Source organism: Pan paniscus, chromosome 19 (assembly GCF_029289425.2).
Source record: "Pan paniscus chromosome 19, NHGRI_mPanPan1-v2.0_pri, whole genome shotgun sequence".
In the NCBI taxonomy this organism is placed as follows: Eukaryota; Metazoa; Chordata; class Mammalia; order Primates; family Hominidae; genus Pan; species Pan paniscus.
In genome coordinates this window covers 94,238,059-94,260,260 of record NC_073268.2, presented here as the reverse complement: position 1 = coordinate 94,260,260, position 22,202 = coordinate 94,238,059, and the positions used below count along the sequence as shown (strand labels likewise).

At 50.8% G+C, this 22,202-nt stretch overlaps 1 protein-coding gene across 7 annotated transcripts; it reads right to left on the bottom strand.

Moving 5' to 3' along the window:
* Positions 1-1,768: 1,768 nt before the first annotated feature.
* AFMID (arylformamidase) lies at positions 1,769-22,187 on the bottom strand. Of its 7 annotated transcripts, none has more exons than XM_034942998.3 (11): positions 22,018-22,165; positions 18,389-18,479; positions 6,864-6,968; positions 6,716-6,764; positions 4,737-4,822; positions 4,578-4,650; positions 4,288-4,385; positions 3,960-4,038; positions 3,725-3,875; positions 3,428-3,532; positions 1,769-2,569 (listed from the first exon to the last, which is right to left on the bottom strand). In XM_034942998.3, exons 1-11 carry the CDS (start codon positions 22,078-22,080, stop codon positions 2,543-2,545), a joined length of 927 nt encoding a protein of 308 aa, XP_034798889.1. In that variant the 5' UTR covers positions 22,081-22,165; the 3' UTR covers positions 1,769-2,542. The 7 variants fall into 7 exon arrangements, with proteins under 7 accessions (XP_034798889.1, XP_034798890.1, XP_054958201.1 ...); XM_034942999.3 differs by having other exon boundaries at positions 3,740-3,875; XM_055102226.2 differs by lacking the exon at positions 3,725-3,875.
* Between the last annotated feature and the right edge of the window lie 15 nt (positions 22,188-22,202).

The window sequence follows — 22,202 nt, the reverse complement described above, 5'->3', positions numbered from 1 at the left end:
CTGCCTCAGCCTCCCAAGTAGCTGGGATTACAGGCCTGCACCACCACACCAAGCTAATTTTTTGTATTTTTAATAGAGACAGGGTTTCACCATGTTGGCCAGGCTGGTCTTGAACTCCTGACCTCAGGTGATCCACCCACCTCAGCCTCTCAAAGTGCTGGGATTACAGGCATGAGCCACCGTGCCCTGCCAAAAAAAGGATATTTTGAGAAAAAGAGAGCAACCCCATAAGTTTGTTTTGTTTTGTTTTGTTTTGTTTTGAGACAGAGTTTCACTCTTGTTGCCCAGGCTGGAGTGCAATGGTGTGATCTTAGCTCACTGCAACCTCCGCCTCCCAGGTTCAAGCGATTCTCCTGCCTCAGCCTCCCAAGTAGCTGGGATTACAGGCATGTGTCACCATGCCCGGCTAATTTTTTTTATCTTTAGTAGAGACGGGGTTTTGTCATGTTGGCCAGGCTGGTCTCCAACTCCTGACCTCAGGTGATCCACCTGCCTCAGCCTCCCAAAGTGCTGGGATTACAGGCGTGAGCCACAGCACCTGGCTTCACATAACTTTGATCACAGTATATTGTTTTAATCGTTCTACTTTATTAGTTATTGTTAATCTCTTAGAAGGAATATTTATATACCCTTTGCCAATTTATAAATTAAACTTTATCATAGGTATGTATATACAAGAAAAAACATAGTGTATATAGGGTTCAGTATTATCCATGGTTTCAGAGGGTCTTGGAGTGAATCCTACAGATAAGGGAGGCTACTGTGGCTCTTGGAGATATTCCACATGGTCAACATAGATCTCTTTGTAATGGCTGCAGGGTTTGATGCTGCTTGAATGCGTTTATTCCCTCATGAACACTAGGCTGTTTCTTGTTTTTTTTTTTTTTGCTATACTCAATAATGTCACGGTGGAAATTCCTTTTTATCCCCCCCCAACTTTTACTTTAAGTTCCAGGGTATATGTGTAGGATGTGCAGGTTTGTTACACAGGTAAATGTGTGTCATGATGGTTTGCTGCACACATACAGTGGAATTTTTTTTTTTTTTTCTTTGAGATGGAGTCTGGCTCTGTCGCCCAGGCTGGAGTGCAGGGGCACAATCTCAGCTCACTGCAACCTCTGCCTCCCGGATTCAAGAGATTCTCCTAACTCAGCCTCCCACGTATCTAGGATTACAGGCGCCAGCCACCACGCCTGGCTAATTTTTGTATTTTTAGTAGAGACAGGGTTTTGCCATGTTGGCCAGGCTGGTCTTGAACTCCTGACCTCAGGTGATTCGCCCACCTCGGCCTCCTAAAGTGCTGGGATTACAGGCACTAGCCCCTGCGCCCAGCCCACAGTGGAAATTCTTGAATGCTATTCAGTGTGAGAGAAAGAGGCGGTGTGGTGGGGTGGGTGGTGGATGGATATAGCTGGCTTCTTGGGACATGCACACCACTCTCGGGTGCAGAGGAAGCTTGTCCTACATGTGGGTAGCATTGTCCTGTCAAGGTCAAGGTGTTGGCCCCAATGCTGAGACCCCGGGGCATTCAGGGACAGACCCAAATGTCAGGGAGATGGAGGACAGAGCAGACAGGAGACTGAAGCAGAAGGCAGAGGGTAGCTGGCTTGGGGAAGCCCTTACCCAGGGGTCCGCAAACTTTTCCTGAAAAGGGCCAGATAGGAAATGCTTCAGGCACTACGGGCCAGGAGGTCACTGTCACCACCACTCAGCTCCACCCTGCAGCTTGAAAGCTGCCCTAGACAATATGTAAATGAACGAGCAGGGCCGTGTTCCAATACAACTTTATTTATCAACATGGAAATTTACGTTTTATATAATTTTTACATGTTATGAAATAATATTCTTTTGTGCTTCTTTATGAACCATTTAAATATAATGCCATTCTGGCCGGGCGCAGTGGCTCACGCCTGGAATCCCAGCACTTTGGGAGGCCAAGGCGGGCGAATCACAAGGTTAGGAGTTTGAGACCAGCCTGGCCAATATGTTGAAACCCCGTCTCTACTAAAAATACAAAAATTAGCCCGGCATGATGGCAGGCGCCTGTAGTCCCAGCTGCTCAGGAGGCTGAGGCAGGAGAATTGCTTGAACCCGGGAGGTGGAGGTTGCAGTGAGCCAAGATCACGCCACTGCACTCCAGCCTGGGTGACAGAGTAAGACTCCATCTCAAAAAAAAAAAAAAAAAGAAGTAATGCCATTACCTCTAAAAGTAATGGCATTACTTTTGAGCGTCATCTTTGCCATGCTCTGTCAGCAGGTAGAGGGGCCAGACGAGTCTAAGAGGCAGCTCCGGGCATCTCCGAGCATTGACTTGCGGACGTTCCCCAGCCCTGGAGCTCCATCCAGGCTGGGAAGAGGGAGGACCTGGAGATTTTCATGAGTGTCCCGGCAGTGAGAATGGACTCTTGCTGGGCAGACAGACACAGCAAGGCTCTCCTGGGTGCTGGGGGAAACTGAAGCTGTCAGTGTCAGCTCCGAAAGCTCTTTGGAGAGGCTTCCCAAGGTGGGATGCACGTGGACCAGGCTCCAAGTACCGTCAGAACTACTGGAAGATTGTTTTCAAGATAATCTGGAACAGGAAGAGAAGACACAAAAGCCCCAGAATCAGAGCAGCTCTTTGCAGGAATTTGATTAAGGAAATGAGACAGGGCTGGATGCAGTGGCTCACGTCTGCAACCCCAACCCTTCGGGAGGCTGAGGTGGGAAGATCACTTGAACTCAGGAGTTGAAGACAGTCTGGTTAGAGGTATAATATGCTGAGATGAAGGAAGAAGAAGAAGAAGGGAGGGGGAGGAGGAGAAGAAAGAAGATGAAGGAGGAAGGAGGAAGAAGAAGAAGGAAGACAATGACGATCAGCCTGGGGAACATAGAGAGACTCCATCTCTACAAAAACATTGAATAATTAGCAGGGCACAGTGGCACGCCTTTGTAGTCCCAGCTACTCAAGAGGCTGGGGCAGGATAACCACTTGAGCCCAGGAGGCAGCAGAGAGCTAAGATTTTGCCACTATACTCCAGCCTGGGTGCAAGAGAGGAGACCCTGTCTCTAAAGAAAAAAAAAAAGAAAGAAACGAGATGGTCTTTCTTAGGTTCTTTCTTTCCTAGGTTCTCAGGTCTTTTTTTTTTTTTTTTTTTTTTTTGAGACGGAGTCTTACTCTGTCGCTCAGGCCGGAGTGCAGTGGTGCAATCTTGGCTCACTGCAATCTCTGCCTCCTGGGTTCAAGCAATTCTCATGCCTCAGCCTCCTGAGTAGCTGGGATTACAGGCACGTACCATCACATCTGGCTAATTTGTTTTGTATTTTTAGTAGAGACGGAGTTTCTCCATGTTGGCCAGGCTGGTCTCGAACTCCTGGCTTGCGCATCTAAGGGGCTGTGACAGGACCTGTGCTGTCTACCATGAAAGGGCTGCCAGGGATGAGGCCCCACCTGGGTAAGCACGTTGTCCTTCTGGATCAGATTCTCAACGATTTCAAAGTGGTCCACATCGTGGAGCTCTTCAAATGAGGCTTTCCACTCTCCTTGACACAGGGTCTGGGCAGGGGAGACATGGGAAGAGGGGCCTGAGCAGTGGGAGGGGAGGCGGGGCAGGACATGGGGCCATGCCTGGCACAGGTCAGGGTTCACTCAGTACGTGTTAAATAAATGATGGAGGGTCTTGTCCACTTGGGTAAAACAAAGAGGAAAATAATGAGCCCACATGACCCTTGGCCTCTGGCCACAAACCTGCGCTGGGAGTACCTGGTAAAACTCCCAGGACTGTCGGTGGAATTCGGGGGAGTCGAACTGGCCCACGACCACCAGCACACGGCAGGTGGGGTCCACCGGCTGTGCCTGGGCCACCTTCAGCTGGGGGCTATTCCTCTGAGCGTCCTCCCTGGGGTGGGGAGTGGACAGGGGTCAGGACAGAGAGGAGCCAGGCTCCTGGTGAGCCAGGGGAGGTGGTGGCCAAGTAACTCACAGGGTCAGCTGGAGAGCAACGTTCTGTGAAGTATACACGATGGGCTCCAGGTCAAAGACCCCACTCACCAGGAAAAAGCCTGTGAAGGTACAGAATTGTCACAGGGCCAGGCTCCAGGCGGAGCAAGGCAGGGCCAGCCCACCCCCACCGCCAGAGGGGCAGGACCAGGGGAAGGGGCACAGAGGAAGCAGAGAAGGCCTTGCTCAGAGGGCTCAAAGCCCTGCGGTCAAGCCACTCACGGCTGGGAGGATTTCAAGCAGTTGGCCCAAACCCCAAGGCTAATGGGGAGATGAAGGTTGCCCAGCCAGGCTGTAGCTCCCATGGAAACCTCTGAGGTTGGGCGTGACCCCATGCTTGGTCCAGTCGGCCAGGAGCATCATGGCAGCCAGGTGGGCCCCGGCTGAGTGTCCACACAGGTAAATTCCCCTGGGAGGGGTCAGAGCAGAGAGCTGGATTTGCACGCAGTTTCCCCACAACATCAGGCCCCCTTCGAAGAGTCCCAATTTGTTTTCTGCTCCACAGGCCAGAGGGGCAGCTTGGCTGTGTCCCAGGTACTGATTGCACTGTCCTCCCACCCAGTGAGGTCCAACAGGAAGAAAATCTACCGGCAACACCCACTTGTTGCTTGGATACCGCTTCTGGACAAACGCAACGCTGCGGGTCACCTGGTCTACCATGTGGTCCAGGGTGCCTGCACAGAGAGCATGAGCTGGGTCAGGGACGCGCTTCCTCCTAAAGCCCACCAGCCCTCGGACCTGCAGCAACCACTCCTATTACCTTTGGGGGCGATGTCGTAAGCCACTATTACCACGGCCACTCCCTGTGCCGTCAGCGGGTCGACCATGAAGGCAGACTCATCCTTACTGCAGAGAAAGACATAGATGTGACAGCTGGAAGCAGCTTGGCCACTACGCTGCTTCCTGTGTCCTGGACACACCACTTGCCAGATGTCCTGTCCACGCACAGCATCACCCCTTTCTGGTCCCATGTGAGAGAGTGAAGCGGACAGGCTCTCTCCCTGCCACATCACATGCTAGCTACGGGACCTTGGGGGAACTTCATGTAACTTTTTGTTTTCTAAGCGATAGGGCCTCACTCTGTCGCCCAGGCTGGAGTGCAATGGTGCGATCATGGTTCACTGTAGCCTCGACCTCCTGGGCTCAAGCGATCCTCCTGCCTCAGCCTCCCAAGCAGGAGTATAGGTGTGCACCACTATGCCCAGCAAATTTATTTTTTCTTTTGTAGAGATGGGGGTCTTGCTATGTTGACCAGGCTGGTTTCTAACTCAATCCTCCTGCCTCAGCCTCCCAATGTGTGGGATTATAGGTGTGAGCCACTGTGCAAGGCAATTTGTGTAACTTCTAAGCCTGGTTTCGTCATCTGTAAAATAGAGGCAATTATGTTCCCTCTCTTAGGGAACTGTTTTTGAGAATTAAAGACTAGCAGCGTAGAGAGTTTTGTGTGCAATAAATGTAAGTTTTTTTTTTTTTTTTTTGAGACAGAGTCTCGCTCTGTCACCCTGGGTGGAGTGCAGTGGCATGATCTTAGCTCACTGCAACCTCCGCCTCCTGGGTTCAAGCGATTCTCCTGCATTAGCCTCCCGAGTAGCTGGGATTACAGGCACACACCACCACGTCCAGCTAATTTTTGTATTTTTAGTAGAGACAGGGTTTCACCACGTTGGCCAGGCTGGTCTCGAACTCCTGACCTCAAGTGATCCGTCCGCCTTGCCCTTCCAAAGTGTTGGGATTACAGGCGTGAGCCACCGTACCTGGCCATTAAATGTAAGCTATTAACATGAACATGCTTGAAGGCAACTCTGTAGGAAGACCCTAGGGAACAGCAGTGTCTGCCAAGATCCCAAATTCCCAAATACCCACTGCTTAGCTTACAGTGACCAACTGTCCCATTTTACCTGGGACTCTCATTTTTTTTTCCCAAAGTACTGAAAACCCCATGTCCTGGGAAACCCCTCCTCAGTCCCAAGCAAACTGGGACAGTGGTTGGTCACTCTGGCTTTTCCCTTGATTCAAGAGGAGGCTGAACATGCTTCTCACTGGGTGTAGTGGGTTGAACTGTGTCCCCCCAAAAGATATGTCCAAATCCTAATCCCAGAACCTGTGACTATGACCTTATTAAAAAAAAAAAAAAAAAAGGAGGCTGGTGTGGTGGCTCACGCCTGTAATCCCAGAACTTTGAGAGGTCAAGGCGGGAGGATCACTTGAGCTCAGGAGTTCAAGACCAGCCTGGCCAACATGGTGAAACCCTGTCTCTACTAAAAATACAAAAATTAGCTGGGTGTGGTGGCGTGCACCTGTAATCCCAGCTACTTGGGAGGCCGAGGCAGAAGAATTGCTTGAGCCCGGGAGGCAGAAGTTGCAGTGAGCTGAGGTCGCACCACTGCGTTCCAGTCTGGGTTAGAGTGAGACTCTGTCTCAAAAAAAAAAAAAAAAAAAAGAGAGGAAGATTTGAGACCCAGGAACACCAGGATCACATGTGAACGGAGGCAGAGGCTGGAGCTATGCAGACACAAGCTAAGGGCTGTCTGAGGCCACCAGAAGCTGGAGAGGCAGGAAGGACCCTCCCTAGGAACTGCCCACATTTGACTTGAGACTTCCGCTCTCCAGCGCTGTGAGACACAGCCCTGCAAGGAGTGCCCAGCTTGTGGCAGTTTGGTTGCGGCAGCCCTGGAGGAGGAGTCCCCCAGGGAAAGTGGAATCTCTCTTGCAGTCCACCATCCACATCCCCCGACTCACCTTCCGCTCTGCCAGTATCCTCCGTGAAAGAACAGGAAGAAAGGCAAGGCTGCAAAACCAAGCACAGGGCGTGTGAGCGAGGCCCGCCCTGCTGAGCTCTGCCACTGGACCCCCAAGCCCTGGGACCCCCAGCCCCTTCACCGACAACCTTCAGATGACTCGTCGGGGAAGTAAATGTCCACTTTCTCCCCTTCGCCGTCTCCATAGGGGACATGCAGCAGGCTCTTCCTGGTGGCCCGGGCCCTCGTGGTGGCTGTCTCAGAAATGGACAAGTCGCTGTCAGCACAAGCTCAGGTGGTAGAAATTTTTCTTTTCTTTTCTTTTTTTTTTTTTTTGAGACGAAGTCTCACTCTGTTGCCCGAGCTGGAGTGCAGTGGCGCGATCTCGGCTCACTGCAATCTCCACCTCCCCAGTTCAAGCGATTCTCCTGCCTCAGCCTCCCAAGTAGCTGGGACTACAGGCGCACGCCACTATGCCCAGCTAATTTTTTTGTGTATATATATATTTTTTAGTAGAGACAGGGTTGTTGGCCAGGCTGGTCTTGAACTCCTGACCTCGTGATCCACCCACCTTGGCCTCCCAAAGTCCTGGGATTACAGGCATGAGCCACTGTGCCCAGCCAGGTGGCGGCAATTTCTATTTCAGCTCAGGTAGAAACATTCCAGCTGAAAGCTCCCTTAAGTTGGCGTGTTGAGCTTCAGCTCTGAGCACCTCCCATTGAAAGAGGACTGCCAGGCTGGGCACAGTGGCTCACGCCTGTAATCCCAGCACTTTGGGAGGCCGAGGCGGGTGGATCACGAGGTCAGGAGATCGAGACCACCCTGGCTAACATGGTGAAACCCTGTCTCTACTAAAAATACAAAAAATTAGCCAGGCGTGGTGGCAGGTGCCTGTAGTCCCAGCTACTTAGGAGGCTGAGGCAGGAGAATGGCGTGAATCCGGGAGGTGGAGCTTGCAGTGAGCTGAGATCGCGCCACTGCACTCTAGCCTGGGGGACAGAGCGAGACGCCAACTCAAAAAAAAAAAGACTGCCAGTCCTGACGTCTGTCAACAAGTGAACTGTGGTTCTGCGAGGACCCTTTTCAGCACGACTTTACTACACACTTATTATGTGCGCTATACTTTTTTGTTTTAAAGGACAGGGTCCCACTATATTGCCCAGGCTGGAGTACAGTGGCTATTCACAGGTGCAATCAAAGAAGCATACTACAGCCTCAAACTCCCGGCGCCAAGCAATCCTCCAGCCTCAGCCTCCTGAGTAGCTGGGATTATGGGCCCGTGCCACCACACCTGGCTAATTTTTGTATTTTTAGTAGAGACGGGGTTTCACTGTATTGGCGAGGCTGGTCTCGAGCTCAACCTGAGATGATCCATCCACCTTGGCCTCCCAAAGTGCTGGGATTACAGGCGTGAGCCACTGTGCCTGGCCTCTTGCTTTATTTTTTATCCTAGCATTCATCGTTTTTTTTTTTTTTTTTTTTTTTTTTTTTGCGACGGAGTCTTGCTCTGTCACCCAGGCTGGAGTGCAGTGGTGCCATCTTGGCTCACTGCAACTTCTGCCTCCTGGGTTCCAGCAATTCTCGTGCCTTAGTCTATATTTTCTAAAAATTAAAAAAAAAGTTATCTGGACGTGGTGGTGGACACCTATAATTCCGGCTACTCGGGAGGCTGAAGTGGGAGGATTACTTGAACCTGGGAGGCAGAAGCTGCAGTGAGCTGAGATTGCACCACTGCACTCCAGCTTGGGTGACAGAGCGAGATTCTGTCTCGAAAGAAAGGAAAGAAAGAAAGAGAGCATCCAGACCACTGGGAATGATCAGTCAGTAAACCCTGCCTCCCCTCTCACCGCAGCAACGCACTCCTAGTATTCACAGCCAGGACACTGCGCTCTTGGGAGAAGGAACCTGGTCTAGTCATCTTTGCAGGAACTCCCTGCTTTGCTGAAAATAAATATTGCGTTTGTTTACCAGGGCAGCTGTAACAAAGTACTGCAAATTGAGTGTCTCACAGCAGTAGAACGTGATTCTCTCACAGTTCCAGAGGCCAGAAGTCTGAAATTAAGGTGTGGACACTGCCACACTCTGCCAATGCCTCTTTTGCCTCCTGCAGCTCCTGGTGGCCCCAGGCGTTCCAAGGCCTGGGGCTACGTCACTCCAGTCACCTCTGCCTCTTCCCGTCTCTGCCTCCGTCTTCACGTGGTCCCCTCCCTGTGTGTCCCTCCCTCTTCTGTCTCTTAGCAGGATACCAGTCAATGGCATTTAGGGCCCACCCTAACCCAGAATGACTTGACTTTAGCTAATAGCACCTACAAAGATGGTCTTTCCAAATAACGAAATACCAGCCGGGAACCTGTAATCCCAGCTGATTACAGGGAGGCTGAGGCGGGCAGATCACTTGAGGTCAGGAGTTGAGACCATCCTGGCCAACATGGTAAAACCCTGTCTCTACTAAAAATACAAAAATTATCTGGGCGTGGTGGCGCGTGCCTGTAATCCCAGCTACTTGGGAGGCTGAGGCAGGACAATCGCTCGAACCCGGAGGCAGAGGTTGCAGTGAGCTGAGATCACACCACTGCACTCCAGCCTGGGCGACAGAGCAAGACTGTGTATCAACCAAACCAAACCAAACCAAAACAAAACACACCAAATAAGGAAATACCTTCATAGGTTCCCAGGGTTAGGATTTGGACATATCTTTTTTTTTTTTTTTATGTCGTGGTGGGGGTCACCTTTATTTGGCACTGCAGATGCTAAGTGTTTTACATAACACAGTTTTCAGAATTCTAGCTAGTCAGCAGAGACCTAAGGCCTCTGGGGGCCAGCCTGCAGGCCCATGCCCCACCTCTCCCATCCTGTCACCCCAAGGATCCAGATACCCCCTCCTCACAGCTGTGCTCAGGCACCATCAGGGGATCCTTGGGCTGCTGGGTTGATCTCCCCAAAAGAGGTGGAATCCAGTTCCCTGTAGAACCTGCATCTCAGAAAGGGCTCCATGTATTAACATGCAACTTGGGATCCCTGTCCCTGGAGGACCCCTGGTCCCCAACCTTGGTGGCCATAGTGGGCCTAGAGAAAAAAAAAACCTGGCAGGGCGCGGTGGCTCACACCTGTAATCCCAGCACTTTGGGAGGCCAAGGTGGGTGGACCACAAGGTCAAGAATTCGAGACCAGCCTGGCCAATATGGTGAAACCCCATCTCTACTAAAAATACAAAAATTAGCCGGGCGTGGTGGCGCACACCTGTACTCCCAGCTACTCAGGAGGCTGAGGAAGGAGAATCGCTTGAACCAGGAAGCAGAGGTTGCAGCGAGCCGAGATTGCACCACTGCACTCCAGCCTGGGCAATAGAGCAAGACTGTCTCAAAAAAAAAAAAAAAGAAAAAAAGAAAAAGAAAAGAAAAAAAAACAACCGTGCTTCCCTCGGGTGGGTGATTCATTCTGCAACTCCAGAAGGGTAAACACGGCAGAGGAAGAAAAAGCATGGGGCTGAGAGCTTGTACGAATTGCGTCTATGCCAGAATGCAGAACCATAAACCGGGCTGTCTCCACTTCAGCTGGATGGATTAAAGCTGAAGGAAATCAAAGGGAAGTTGCCCACGGGCCAATCCAGGCAGGAAGCTGCCTTTGCAGAACGCCAGTGAGGTTGCAAAACCTGTTTTGCCAGCACCCACGTTACCAACCACTTGCCCCTGCAGGGCTCCCTATGTACTGACGAGAAGCTATCTACGTACAGATGAGGAAACATCTCCAAGAAATACTAAGTGAAACTGGCAGGGTGGAACTGTGTGTACTACGGGGCCATTTGGATGAAAGGGAGGGGGAGTCTATATCCATATGAAGAACAGTGGCCACCCTGACGGGGGCCAGGGGAACTGGGCAGATGAAAGGGAAGAGGAGCGAGCATTTCACTGAAAAGCCTTGTGTGGTTTTGGTTTTTTTTTTTTTTTTTTTTTTTGAGACAGAGTCTCGCTCTGTCACCCAAGCTGGAGTCCACTGGTGCAATCTTGGCTCACTGCAACCTCCGCCTCTGGGGTTCAAGTGATTCTCCTGTCTTCTCCTTCTGAGCAGCTGGGATTACAGGTGTGCGCCACCACACCTGTCTAATTTTTTTTTTTTTTGAGACAGAGCTTTGCTCTTGTCACCCCGGCTGGAGTGCAATGGCGCAATCTCTGCTCACTCCAACCTCTGTTTCCTGGGTTCAAGTGATCTGCAACCTCTGCTTCCTGGGTTCAAGCGATTCTCCTGCCGCAGCCTCCCAAGTAACTGGGATTACAAGCACGCACCACCATGCATGGCTAATTTTTTTTTTTTTTGTATTTGTAGTAGAGATGGGGTTTCACCATATTGGCCAGGTTGGTCTCGAACTCCTGACCTTGAGTGATATCCCTGCCTTGGCCTCCCAAAGTGCTGGGATTACAGGTGCGAGCCAGTGCATCTGGCCCAGGCTAATTTTTGTATTTTTAGTAGAGATGGGTTTTCACGGTGTTGGCCAGGCTGGTCTGGAACTCCTGAATTCACTTTTTATTTTTGAGTCACGGTTTCACTCTGTCACACAGGCTGGAGTGTAGTGGTGCAATCTCGGCTTACTGCAGCCTTAACCTCCTAGGTTCAAACAAGCTTCCCACCACAGCCACCAGAGTAGCTAAGACTATAGGCATGTGCCACCACGCCAGGCTAATTTTTGTATTTTTTGTAGGGACAGGGTTTCGCCATGTTGCCCAGGCTGTTCTCGAACTCCAGGGCTCAAGTGATCCTCCCACCTTAGCCTCCCAAGCACCACCACACCCAGCTAATTTTTAATTTTTTTGTAGAGACCAGGTCTTGCATGTTGCCAGCTGGTTTCGAACTCCTGGGCTCAAGCTGTCCTCCTGCTTTGGTTTCCCAAAGTCTGGGATTACAGGCATGCGCCACCGGCCCCCTCTCTTTCTCAAACCACATCTGATCATCAGGAGATCCTTGGACGCCCCCTCCACTGCTTGTCCTGGGTCTAGAGTCTCCTCCCCATCTGCACTGAGACCACTCTGGTTAGATACCCTTTGACCTGTTCCCTGGAAGGCAGCAGCCACCCCTCTAGGCTCTTCCAGCTTCTACCCGGACTCCCTACAGCCACAAGCGTGAGCTGTTATAACACGCTCACATCCATCCTGGGCTCCTGTCTGAGTCAGCCTGGGCGGCTATAACAAAATACCAGACTGGGGAAACTTAATGGAAATTTTATTTTCTCACAGTTCTGCAAACTGGAAGTCCAAGATCAAGGTGCCAGCAGGGTTGGTGTCTGATAAGCCCCAGGGCTGCAGACCTGCCACTAATCCTTTGCTGAAAGCCATCTGGGCTGTCTCCCAGGCCATGCTACCACAAACGCCCCTGCTGTGAATAGCCTTGTACATCCATTACCATACCACTTGCAAGCATCTGTAGGACGCACTCTCAGGGGCAGAATTCTGGGTCAAAAGGCAGACGCATTTGTCACTGTGAGGCCATTGCTAACTGCCATCCATGGGGGTTTGCCAACAACCCTGCCCCAGCACAGTGTGAAGACAATGCGCCTCACAGGCTCATCGGAGTGGCTTCATCAGAAGGTCGTGATTTAATTCACACAGGAGTTCTCAAGCCTATAAATGGACTAGATTAAAGTGCTACGATTAAGAAAAACATCATGGAATTTATGTTCTAAGTGGAATGGCCATTAAAACCAAGCAGCTGTAGGTGTTCATTATCATGCATAAGCCTCTCTCAGATATTAAAAAACTCTACTAACCTCGAGAAAGAGAAATTGCCTCTCTCTAGGAGAGGACAGCTGGGGTGCAGAGACAGAGAATGAAGTGACTCATGCCCCCCACAGAGGGCCCTCCAGTCCCTGAACCCCAGGGCAAGAACACAGGAGGGCTTCAGCAAGACACCCCAGAACAAACCTTATGGCAAACTTCCTTTCTCATTAAAGCAAAAGCTTCATTGCTATTATTTACAACTCAGGCTATGTGGAAATGGTGCTACGAACACGCATGTAAAAATGCTTGTTTGAGTACCTGTTTTCAATTGTTTTGGGTTAGAAATAATTTCTGTTTTTTTTGTTTTTTTCAGATGGAGTTTCATTCTTTGTTGCCCAGGCTGGAGTGCAATGGCGCGGTCTCGACTCACTGCAACCTCCCCCACCTGGGTTCAAGCTATTCTCCTACTTCAGCCTCCCCGGTGGCTGGGATTACAGGCATGTGCCACTATGCCTGGCTCATTTTTGTATTTTCAGTAGAGAAGGTGTTTTGTCGTGTTGGCCAGGCTGGTCTCCAACTCCTGACCTCAAGTGATCTGCCCCCTCTGGCCTCCCAAAGCGCTGGGATTACAGGCGTGAGCCTCTGTGCCCGGCTGGGTAGAAATAATTTCTTTTCTTTTTTTTCTGAGACAAGGTCTCGCTCTGTCACCCAGGCTAGAGTGCAGTGGCGCAATCTTGGCTCATTGCAACCTCTGCCTCCCGAGTTCAAGCAATTCTCTTGCCTCGGCCTCTCAAGTAGCTGAGATTATAGGCGCACGCCACCATGCCTGGCTACTTTTTGTGTTTTTAGTAGAGATGGGGTTTCACTATGTTGGCCAGGCTGGCCGTGAACTCTTGACCTCAAGTGATCCCCCCGCCTTGGCCTCCCAAAGTGCTGGGATTACAGGGATGATCCATCGAGCCCAGCCTGGGTTAGAAATAATTTCTAATGCTACCATCCTGGCTAACACGGTGAAACCCCGTCTCTATTCAAAAAATTAGCTGGGCATGGTGGTGGGCGCCTGTAGTACCAGCTACTTGGGTGGCTGAGGCAGGAGAATGGCGTGAACCTGGGAGGCGGAGCTTGCAGTGAGCCGAGATCTTGCCACTGCACTCCAGCCTGGGCGACAGAGCAAGACTCCGTCTCAAAAACAAAAATAATAATAATAATAATAATTTCTAATGCTGTGCATGGTATTAAAAACAGGACTGCAAGGCCGGGCGCGGTGGCTCTTGCCTGTAATCCCAGCACTTTGGGAGGCGGGCAGATGACCTGAGGTCGGGAGTTCCAGACCAGCCTGACCAACATGGAGAAACCCCATCTCTACTAAAAATACAAAATTAGCTGGACGTGGTGGCGCATGCCTGTAATCCCAGCTACTTGGGAGGCCAAGGCAGGAGAACTGCTTGAACCCAGGAGGCAGAGGTTGCGGTGAGCTGAGATCGCGCCATTGCACTCCAGCCCGGGTAACAAGAGTGAAACTCTGCCAAAAAAAAAAAAAAAAAACAGGACTGCAGGGCTGCACGCGGCAACTCGTGCCTGTAGTCCCAGCACTTTGGGAGGTCGAAGCAGGCGGATCACCTGAGGCCAGGAGTTCGAGACCAGCCTGGCCAACATGGCGAAACCCTGTCTCTACTAAAAACACAAAAATTAGCTGGGCACGGTGGTGCACATCTGCAATCCCAGCGATTCGGGAAGCTGAGGCACAAGAACTGCTTGAATCCAGGAGGCGGAGGTTGCAGTGAGATGAGATAGCACCACTGCCCTCCAGCCTGGGCAACAGAGTGAGACTCTCCCTGTCTCAAAAGAAAAAAAAAAAGAAAGAAACTGTCCCCTTTAAACACTCACTCCCCATTCCTCCCTCCCCTTGCCCCTAGCAACCACCATTCCATTTCTTGTCTTTATTAATTTGACTTCTCTAGGGACCTCATTTAAATGAAATCATACAGAATTTGAACTTTTGTATCTGGATAAAAAATATATACAGCATTTTGCTGACTGTAAAATGTATTTTTTTGGGCTGGGTGCGGTGGCTCACGCCTGTAATCCCAGCACTTTGGTAGGCTGAGGCAGGTGGATCACCTGAGGTCGGGAGTTTGAGACCAGCCTGACCAACATGGAGAAACCCCGTCTCTACTAAAAATAAAAAATCAGCCAGGCGTGGTGGCACATGCCTGTAATCCCAGCTACTCAGGAGGCTGAGGCAGGAGAATCGCTTGAACCTGGGAGGCGGAGGTTGCGGTGAGCCGAGATCGCGCCATTGCACTCCAAGCCTGGACAACAAGAGCAAAACTCTGTCTTAAAAAAAAAAAAAGTATTTTTACTGAAGGTCACAGTAAAACGAATTTAAAAGCTAGTGGTAAAGGAAATGGTTCTTAAACCCCCTCTCTGCCAGCCTCCTGTGCCCTGACCATACTCACACAGCGGTTAGACTTGTTCTCCCCGAGCCCAGACGAGGGCGGCCAGGCCTTGATGGGGATGAGGCTGTCTACTCATTAAAAGCGAACATCCCTCATTGCGAGTTAACAGGCTGGCATTGTAAGGACGAATACAAATCAAAAATGAGAAAAAATATAATTCTCCCTGGTGCAAAGAAGGAAAAGTGTGGCTCACGCCTATAATCCCAGCACTTTGAGAGGCTAGCAGATCACTCGAGGCCAGGAGTCCCAGACCAACCTGGCCAACATGGTGAAACCCCGCCTCTACTAAAAATACAAAATTACCTGGCGTGATGGCGCGCGCCTGTAAATTCCAGCTACTCGGGAGGCTGAAACACAAGAATGTGAGACACAAGAACGGCTTGAACCCAGGAGGCAGAGGTTGCAATGAGCCAAAATCACGCCACTGCACTCCAGCCTGGGTGACAAAGCGAGGCCTTGTCTCAAAGAAAAAAAAAAAACCCAATACATAAAGAAATATGCAGCCTTGAACTCCAAGGCAGCAGTAATCCTCCCACTTCAGCCTCTCAAGTAGGTGGAACTGCAGGTGCACACTACCGCACCCTGCTAATTTTTAATTTTTTTTTTTTTTTTTTTTGAGATGGAGTCTTGCTCTGTCGCCCAGGCTGGAGTGCAGTGGCATGATCTCAGCTCACTGCAAGCTCCACCTTCTGGGTTCAAGCCATTCTCCTGCCTCAGTCTCCAGAGTAGATGGGACTACAGGTGCCCGCACCACGCCCAGCTAATTTTTTGTATTTTTAGTAGAGACAGGGTTTCACCGTGTTAGCCAGGATGGTCTCAATCTCCTGACCTCGTGATCTGCCCACCTCAGCCCCGCAAAGTGCTGGGATTACATGCGTGAGCTGCCACGCCTGGCCTTTAAATTTTTTGTAGAGGCAGGTTATTGCTATGTTGCCCAGGCTGGTCTCAAACTCCTGGCCTCAAAGGATCCTCGTGCTTTGACCTCCCACAGTACTGGGATTACAGGCGTGTGTGACAGTTCCTGGCCTCTTTTTTTTTTTTCTTTTTAATCTTTTCCTTTTAATTTTCTTTCATTCATATGACTTGAAGTTTCAATAGTGCGTGCTTTTTACATCTGACATCCTTTCTCAATAGGGTCAGCTCTTTTTATCACTCAAGACAATTAAGACAGGCAAACAGGTTTGCTTACAGCTTTTTTTTTTGAGACAGAGTCTCGCTCTGTCGCCCAGGCTGGAGTGCAGTGGCGCGATCCCGGCTCACTGCAAGCTCCACCTCCCAGGTTCACACCATTCTCCTGCCTCAGCCTCCTGAGTAGCTGGGACTAGAGGCGCCCGCCACCATGCCTGGCTAATTTTTTATATTTTTAGTAGAGATGGGGTTTCACCGTGTTAGCCAGGATGGTCTCGATCTCCTGACCTCATGATCCGCCCGCCTCGGCCTCCCAAAGTGCTGGGATTACAGGCATGAGCCACCGCGCCCGGCTGCTTACAGCTCTTGTATGTTTCACCACACTCATGTATTTATCGAGCAAATAGAGATGAATTTGGATCAGAGCTGAGCACAGCAAGGAACATGAAGAGCCCAGGAAACAGCTCCCTGCCAATCTATTGAGACAGGAGGATGGTGGAATTGCTGGAATACACTTCTAACAAGTCTATTCCTCCTCCTGGGTTCTCTCTGTTTAGAAAACCACCAACCCCAGGAGCCCAGGCATCTGCCTCTGAAAGGCTGTGTTGAGCCTGCTGCAACAGAGCTAATTTGCCAAGCATGGCTGGCTGCGTCCTCACCCACACTTCCTCCTCGGGGCCTGCTCCCCATCCCAGCACAGATGCATTACCAGGTGTTCAGATCGTGGTACAGCACTTTGCAAATACAGGGTAGAGATGGAAACGGACCTTAAGACTTCACTAGTTTACAGGTTCCCAAGTCCAGATTTCTTTAAAGAAAGAAAAGGTGAAAGTCCAGGCACGGTGGTGGCTCATACCTGTAATCCCAGCACTTTGGGAGGCCGAGGCAGGTGGATGACCTGAGGTCGGGAGTTTGAGACCAGCCTAACCAACATGGAGAAACCCCATCTCTACTAAAAATACAAAATTAGCTGGGCTTGGTGGCACAGGCCTGTAATCCCAGCTACTCAGGAGGCTGAGGCAGGAGAATCGCTTGAACCTGGGAGGTGGAGGTTGCAGTGAGCCGAGATTGCACCTTTGCACTCCAGCCTGGGCAGCAAGAGCAAAACTCCGTCTCAAAAAAAAAAAAAAAAAAAAAGTCCAGCCATGGTGGCTCACACCTGTAATCCTAGCACTTTGGGAGGCCGAGGAGGGCGAATCACCTGAGGTCAGGAGTTCAAGACCAGCCTGACCAACACAGAGAAACCCTATCTCTACTAAAAAAAAAAAAAAAAAAAAAAAATACAAAACACTTAGCAGGGCGTGGTGGCGCATGCCTGTAATCCCAGCTACTCAGGAGGCTGAGGTAGGAGAAGCACTTGAACTCAGGAGGCGAAGTTAGCGGTGAGTCGAGATCATGCCATTGCACTCCAGCCTGGGCAACAAGAGCAAAACTCTGTCTCAAAAACAAAAAAAAGAAAGAAAGAAAAGGCGGCCAGGCACAATGGCTCATGCCTGTAATCCCAGCACTTTGGGAGGCTGAGGCAGCCAGATCACAAGGTCAAGAGATGGAGACCATCCTGGCCAACATGGTGGCCCCATCTCTACTAAAAATACAAAAATTAGCTGGGTGTGGAGAGATGCGCCTGTAGTCCCAGCTACTCAGGAAGCTGAGTCAGGAGAATCGCTTGAACCCGTGAAGCAGAGGTTGCAGTGAGCTGAGATCACACCACTGCACTCCAGCCTAGGCAACAGAGCAAGACTCAGTCTCAAAAAAAAAAGAGGCTTCATTGCTTTTTTTTTTTTTGAGACAGGGTCTCACTGTTACCCAGGCTGGCGTGCAATGATGTAATCTCAGCTCACTGCAACCTCTGCCTCCCAGGTTCAAGCAATTCTCATGCCTCAGGTTCCCGAGTAGCTGGAATTACAGGTGTCCAGTTAATTTTTGTATTTTTTTGTAGAGATAGGGTTTTGCCATGTTGGCCAGGCTGGTCTCGAACTCCTGGCCTCAAGTGATATACCTGCCTCGGCCTCCCAAAGTATTGCTTTTTAGGAATAGTGACCGCATTCCACATTCAGCAGCGGATGGGGAACGTTCCTCTGTTCACTTCACCTCCCTACGCCAACCACAGCCCGCAGCCTTACGGGCCTGGGTATGGATGGCTGAGCAAGAAAGGCCAGGCATGGTCGACTGAGCCATGGACCTCCCCCGGACCTCTCCTGCCTCCAGCAGTCCCTGCAGCAAGGGGTCCTGGGCACCTGCCCCTGAGCAGGGAGGTGTTTGGGAAATGCCCCTCGAGGCCCAGGTGGTGCAGCACAGCCCCCCCAACCCCCAGCATTCTAAACCACTGCCACATGCTTAAGGACACCCAGTGCGGCCACGGAGAGGTCACACTAGTACCTTCAATTCCTATCTGTGAGTAGGTCCTCAAGGCTTCCTCTGCTCCCAGTCGGACAACCCATCGGCTGGGACAGTACTGATTCTCCAGCTCCTGCAGGGCACAAACATGAGGCTCCGTAAGACTTTCCTTCTCAACAGAGTGTGCCCCTCCCCCTCGCCCATGCCCGGCTGCTCCTCTCTGCCTTAGAAGCCCTCTCCCCAGTATCCCAGGGTCTCCAAGATGCCCTTGGATCCATGGTCTAGAGGTATACCAGCGACCGCTGTGCCTTTAGCCAGCTGGCAGCCTTAAGGGGAGGTGAGGTCCCCCAAACGAATTCAGTTAATGCCATCATGGGCACCACTCCCACAGCAGTTATGACTAGGGGAGGCCAGGTGGCCCGGTGGCTCACGCCTGTAATCCCAGCACTTTGGGAGCCTGAGGCAGGTGGATCACTTGAAGTCAGAAGTTTGAGACCAGTCTGGCCAACATGGCAAAACCCCATCTCTACTGAAAATACAAAAATTAGCCGAGCGTGGTGGTGTGCACCTGTAATCCCAGCTACTTGGGAGGCTGAGGCAGGAGAATTGCTTAAGCCTGGGAGGCGGAGGTTGCAGTGAGCCGAGATCGCACCATTGTACTCCAGCCTAGCGACAGAGTAAGACTCTACCTCAAAAAAATTAAAAAAGGAGGAGCTGATCTGCGCTGAGAGGGTGCGATTCTGACCACAGGAGGTCACTGCACAGTCAAAGGCACAGAGGTGAGGAGGAAGGAATGAAAGGTCAGTTTGCAAATGCTGGCAGGCCCTATGGCCGACGCACAGAGGTGAGGCTGGGAGGCTGGGCTGGAGGAGGAGGGGCGGTGAATGTCGGGCTAACACCTTGACACTTTATGCAGAAAGTAACAAGGAACCATTCTGAGGCAGTTTGGAGAATTAAAAAAAGAAAAAAAAAAAAACAGAGGCCGGGCGCAGTGGCTCACGCCTGTAATCCCAGCACTTTGGGAGGCGGAGGCGGGATCACGAGGTCAGGAGTTCAAGATCAGCCTGACCAACATGATGAAACCCCATTTCTACTAAAAATACAAAAATTAACCAGGCGTGGTGACGCGCGCCTGTAATCCCAGCTACTCAGGAGGCTGAGGCAGGAGAATAGCTTGAACCAGGGAGGCAGAGGTTGCAGTGAGCCGGGATCATGCTACTGCACTCCAGCCTGGACGACAGAGTAAGACCCCATCTCAAAAAAAAAAAAAAAAAAAAAACCAACAGAAAATGCTGGACACGGTGGCTCTCGCCTGTAATCCCAGCACTTTGGGAGGCCAAGATAGGCGGATCACTTGAGTCCAGGAGTCCCAGACCAGTCTGGGCAATATGGCGAAACACTATCTCTACGAAAAATATGAAAAATCAACCGGGCATGGTGGTGGACACCTGTGGTCCTAGCTATTCGGGAGGCTAAGGCAGGAGAATCGCTTGAGCCCAGGAAGCAGAGATTGTAGTGAGCCAAGATTGCGCCATTGCACTCCAGCCTGAGAGACAGAGCAAAACCCTGTTTCAAAAAAAAAAAAAAAAAACACCAGGCGTGGTGGCTCACACCTGTAATCCCAGCACTTTGGGAGGCCGAGGCGGGTGAATCACCTGAGGTCAGGAGTTCGAGACCATCCTGGCCAACATGGTGAAACTCCGTCTCTACTAAAAATACAAAAATTAGCTGGGCATGGTGGCGGGCGCCCGTAATCTCAGCTACTCGGGAGGCTGAGGCAGGAGAATCGCTGGAACTCGGGAGTGGGGGTTGCAGTGAGCTGAGATCCCACCGTTGCACTCTAGCCTGGGTGACAACAGCGAGACTCCATCTCAAAAAAAAAAAAAAAAAAGTAACAAGGAACCAGATTTTGAAGAAAGGGCTCAAAACCATCATGAGAAATGGGAAGTCAGGGCGGCCTCATGGAAAGGCCTGAGGTCAAATGCCATCTGACCTCCCTCACTTACTTACTGTTTTATCCTGAACAAGTTACTTAGTCTCTGAGATTCAGTTTCCTGACTGGTAGAAGGTATCTATCCAGGCCTGGCACAGTGGCTCACACCTGTAATCTCAGCACTTTGGGAGGCCGAGGCGGGTGGATCACTTGAGGCCAGGAGTTCAAGACCAGTCTGTCCAACATGGCGAAACCCCATCTCTATTAAAAATACAAAAATTGGCCAGGCGCAGTGGCTCATGCCTGTAATCCCAGCACTTTGGGAGGCCAAGGCGGGCGGATCATGAGGTCAGGAGTTGGAGACCACCCTGGCTAACACAGTGAAACCCCATCTCTACTAAAAATACAAAAAAATTAGCCGGGCATGGTTGCGGGCGCATGTAGTCCCAGCTACTCGGGAGGCTGAGGCCGGAGAATGGCGTGAACCCTGGAAGAAGAGGTTGCAGTGAGCCCAGATCGCGCCACTGCACTCCAGCCTAGGCGACAGAGCGAGACTCCGTCTCAAAAGAAAAAAAAAAAAAATTAGCCAGGCATGTAGTACCAGCTACAGTACGCCTGTAATCCCAGCCACTCGGGAGGCTGAGGCAGGAGAATCACTTGAACCCGGGAGGTAGAGGTTGCAGTGAGCCGAGATCATGCCACTGCACTCCAGCCTGGGTGACTGAGCGAGACTGTGTCTCAAAAAAAGAAGGCATGTATCCAAATCACAAGGTTAAAAGAGATAAAGCATGTGAGTAAAATAAAGCAAGCCACTCAGTGTGGGTTGCTTCTTCCTCCCAGTGAAGGAGCTCTTTGTCAGAGGTCCTTGGATGTGTCCAAACTGTACCTGGAAAGGTTATTACCTGTAGGATCCTTACAGCCACACCTGGCACACTCTGTGATCACTACCACCATCTTTGTTGCTATTATTTATGATCATGATTATACAATGGGTTTCTTTTCTTTCTTTTTTTTTTTTTGAGCCACCGCACCCGGCCTGTATGTTTCTAACCTTCACAACCCCAATGTAAATACCAGCTGTTCTGAATCCTTCAGCCTGTACCACATAAGCACAGACCCAAAAACATTGTGTAACCTCAGATCAAGGTCCAGAACTTTGGCCCCTAACCTCCTGCGGGTCTATGGATTTTTTTTTTTTTTTTTTTTTTTTTTGAGACTAAGTCTTGGTCTATCGCCCAGGCTTCCAGGCTGGAGTACAATGGCATGATCTCGGCTCACTGCAACCTCCACCTCCTGGGTTCAAGCGATTCTCCTGTCTCAGCCTCCCCAGTAGCTGGGATTACAGAGGTACATCACCACGCCCGGCTAATTTTTGTATTTTAAGTAGAAACGGGGTTTCACCATGTTGGCCAGGCTGGTCTCGAACTCCTGACCTCGTGATCCGCCAAAAGTGCTAGGATTACAGGTGTGAGCCACCACGCCTGGCAGGGTCTACGGATATTATTAGCATAGTCAGGACTTCAATTTTCTTTATCCTGAAAACCAGGTTAACAAAAATCCTTAGGAGAAGGTAAAATACACCATGGTGCTCAAGCACTGGGGACCTGGCACGCACTAGGCGTTCTGCATGCCCACAGGAGTGCTCTAGATGGCTTCTAAGCTTCCTTCTTGGAATTCCAATCTAATAAATGAGCTAACTCCGCCCCAGCCCCTTAGTCCCTCCCTGCAATCCACCTACCTCTGCAGACATCTTCTTCCAAGGAACCTTGCTTGGGAAACCCACACCAGACACATCCATCATGGCGTCTACAGCCGGATGGGCGTGCGTCCCTCTGTTTATATGGCCAGAGCCCCGCCTCGCTCCGCCCCTTTAAACTTGGTGGGCGGACCGAGGCGGGGCTCGGACCGAGGCGGGGCTCAGAC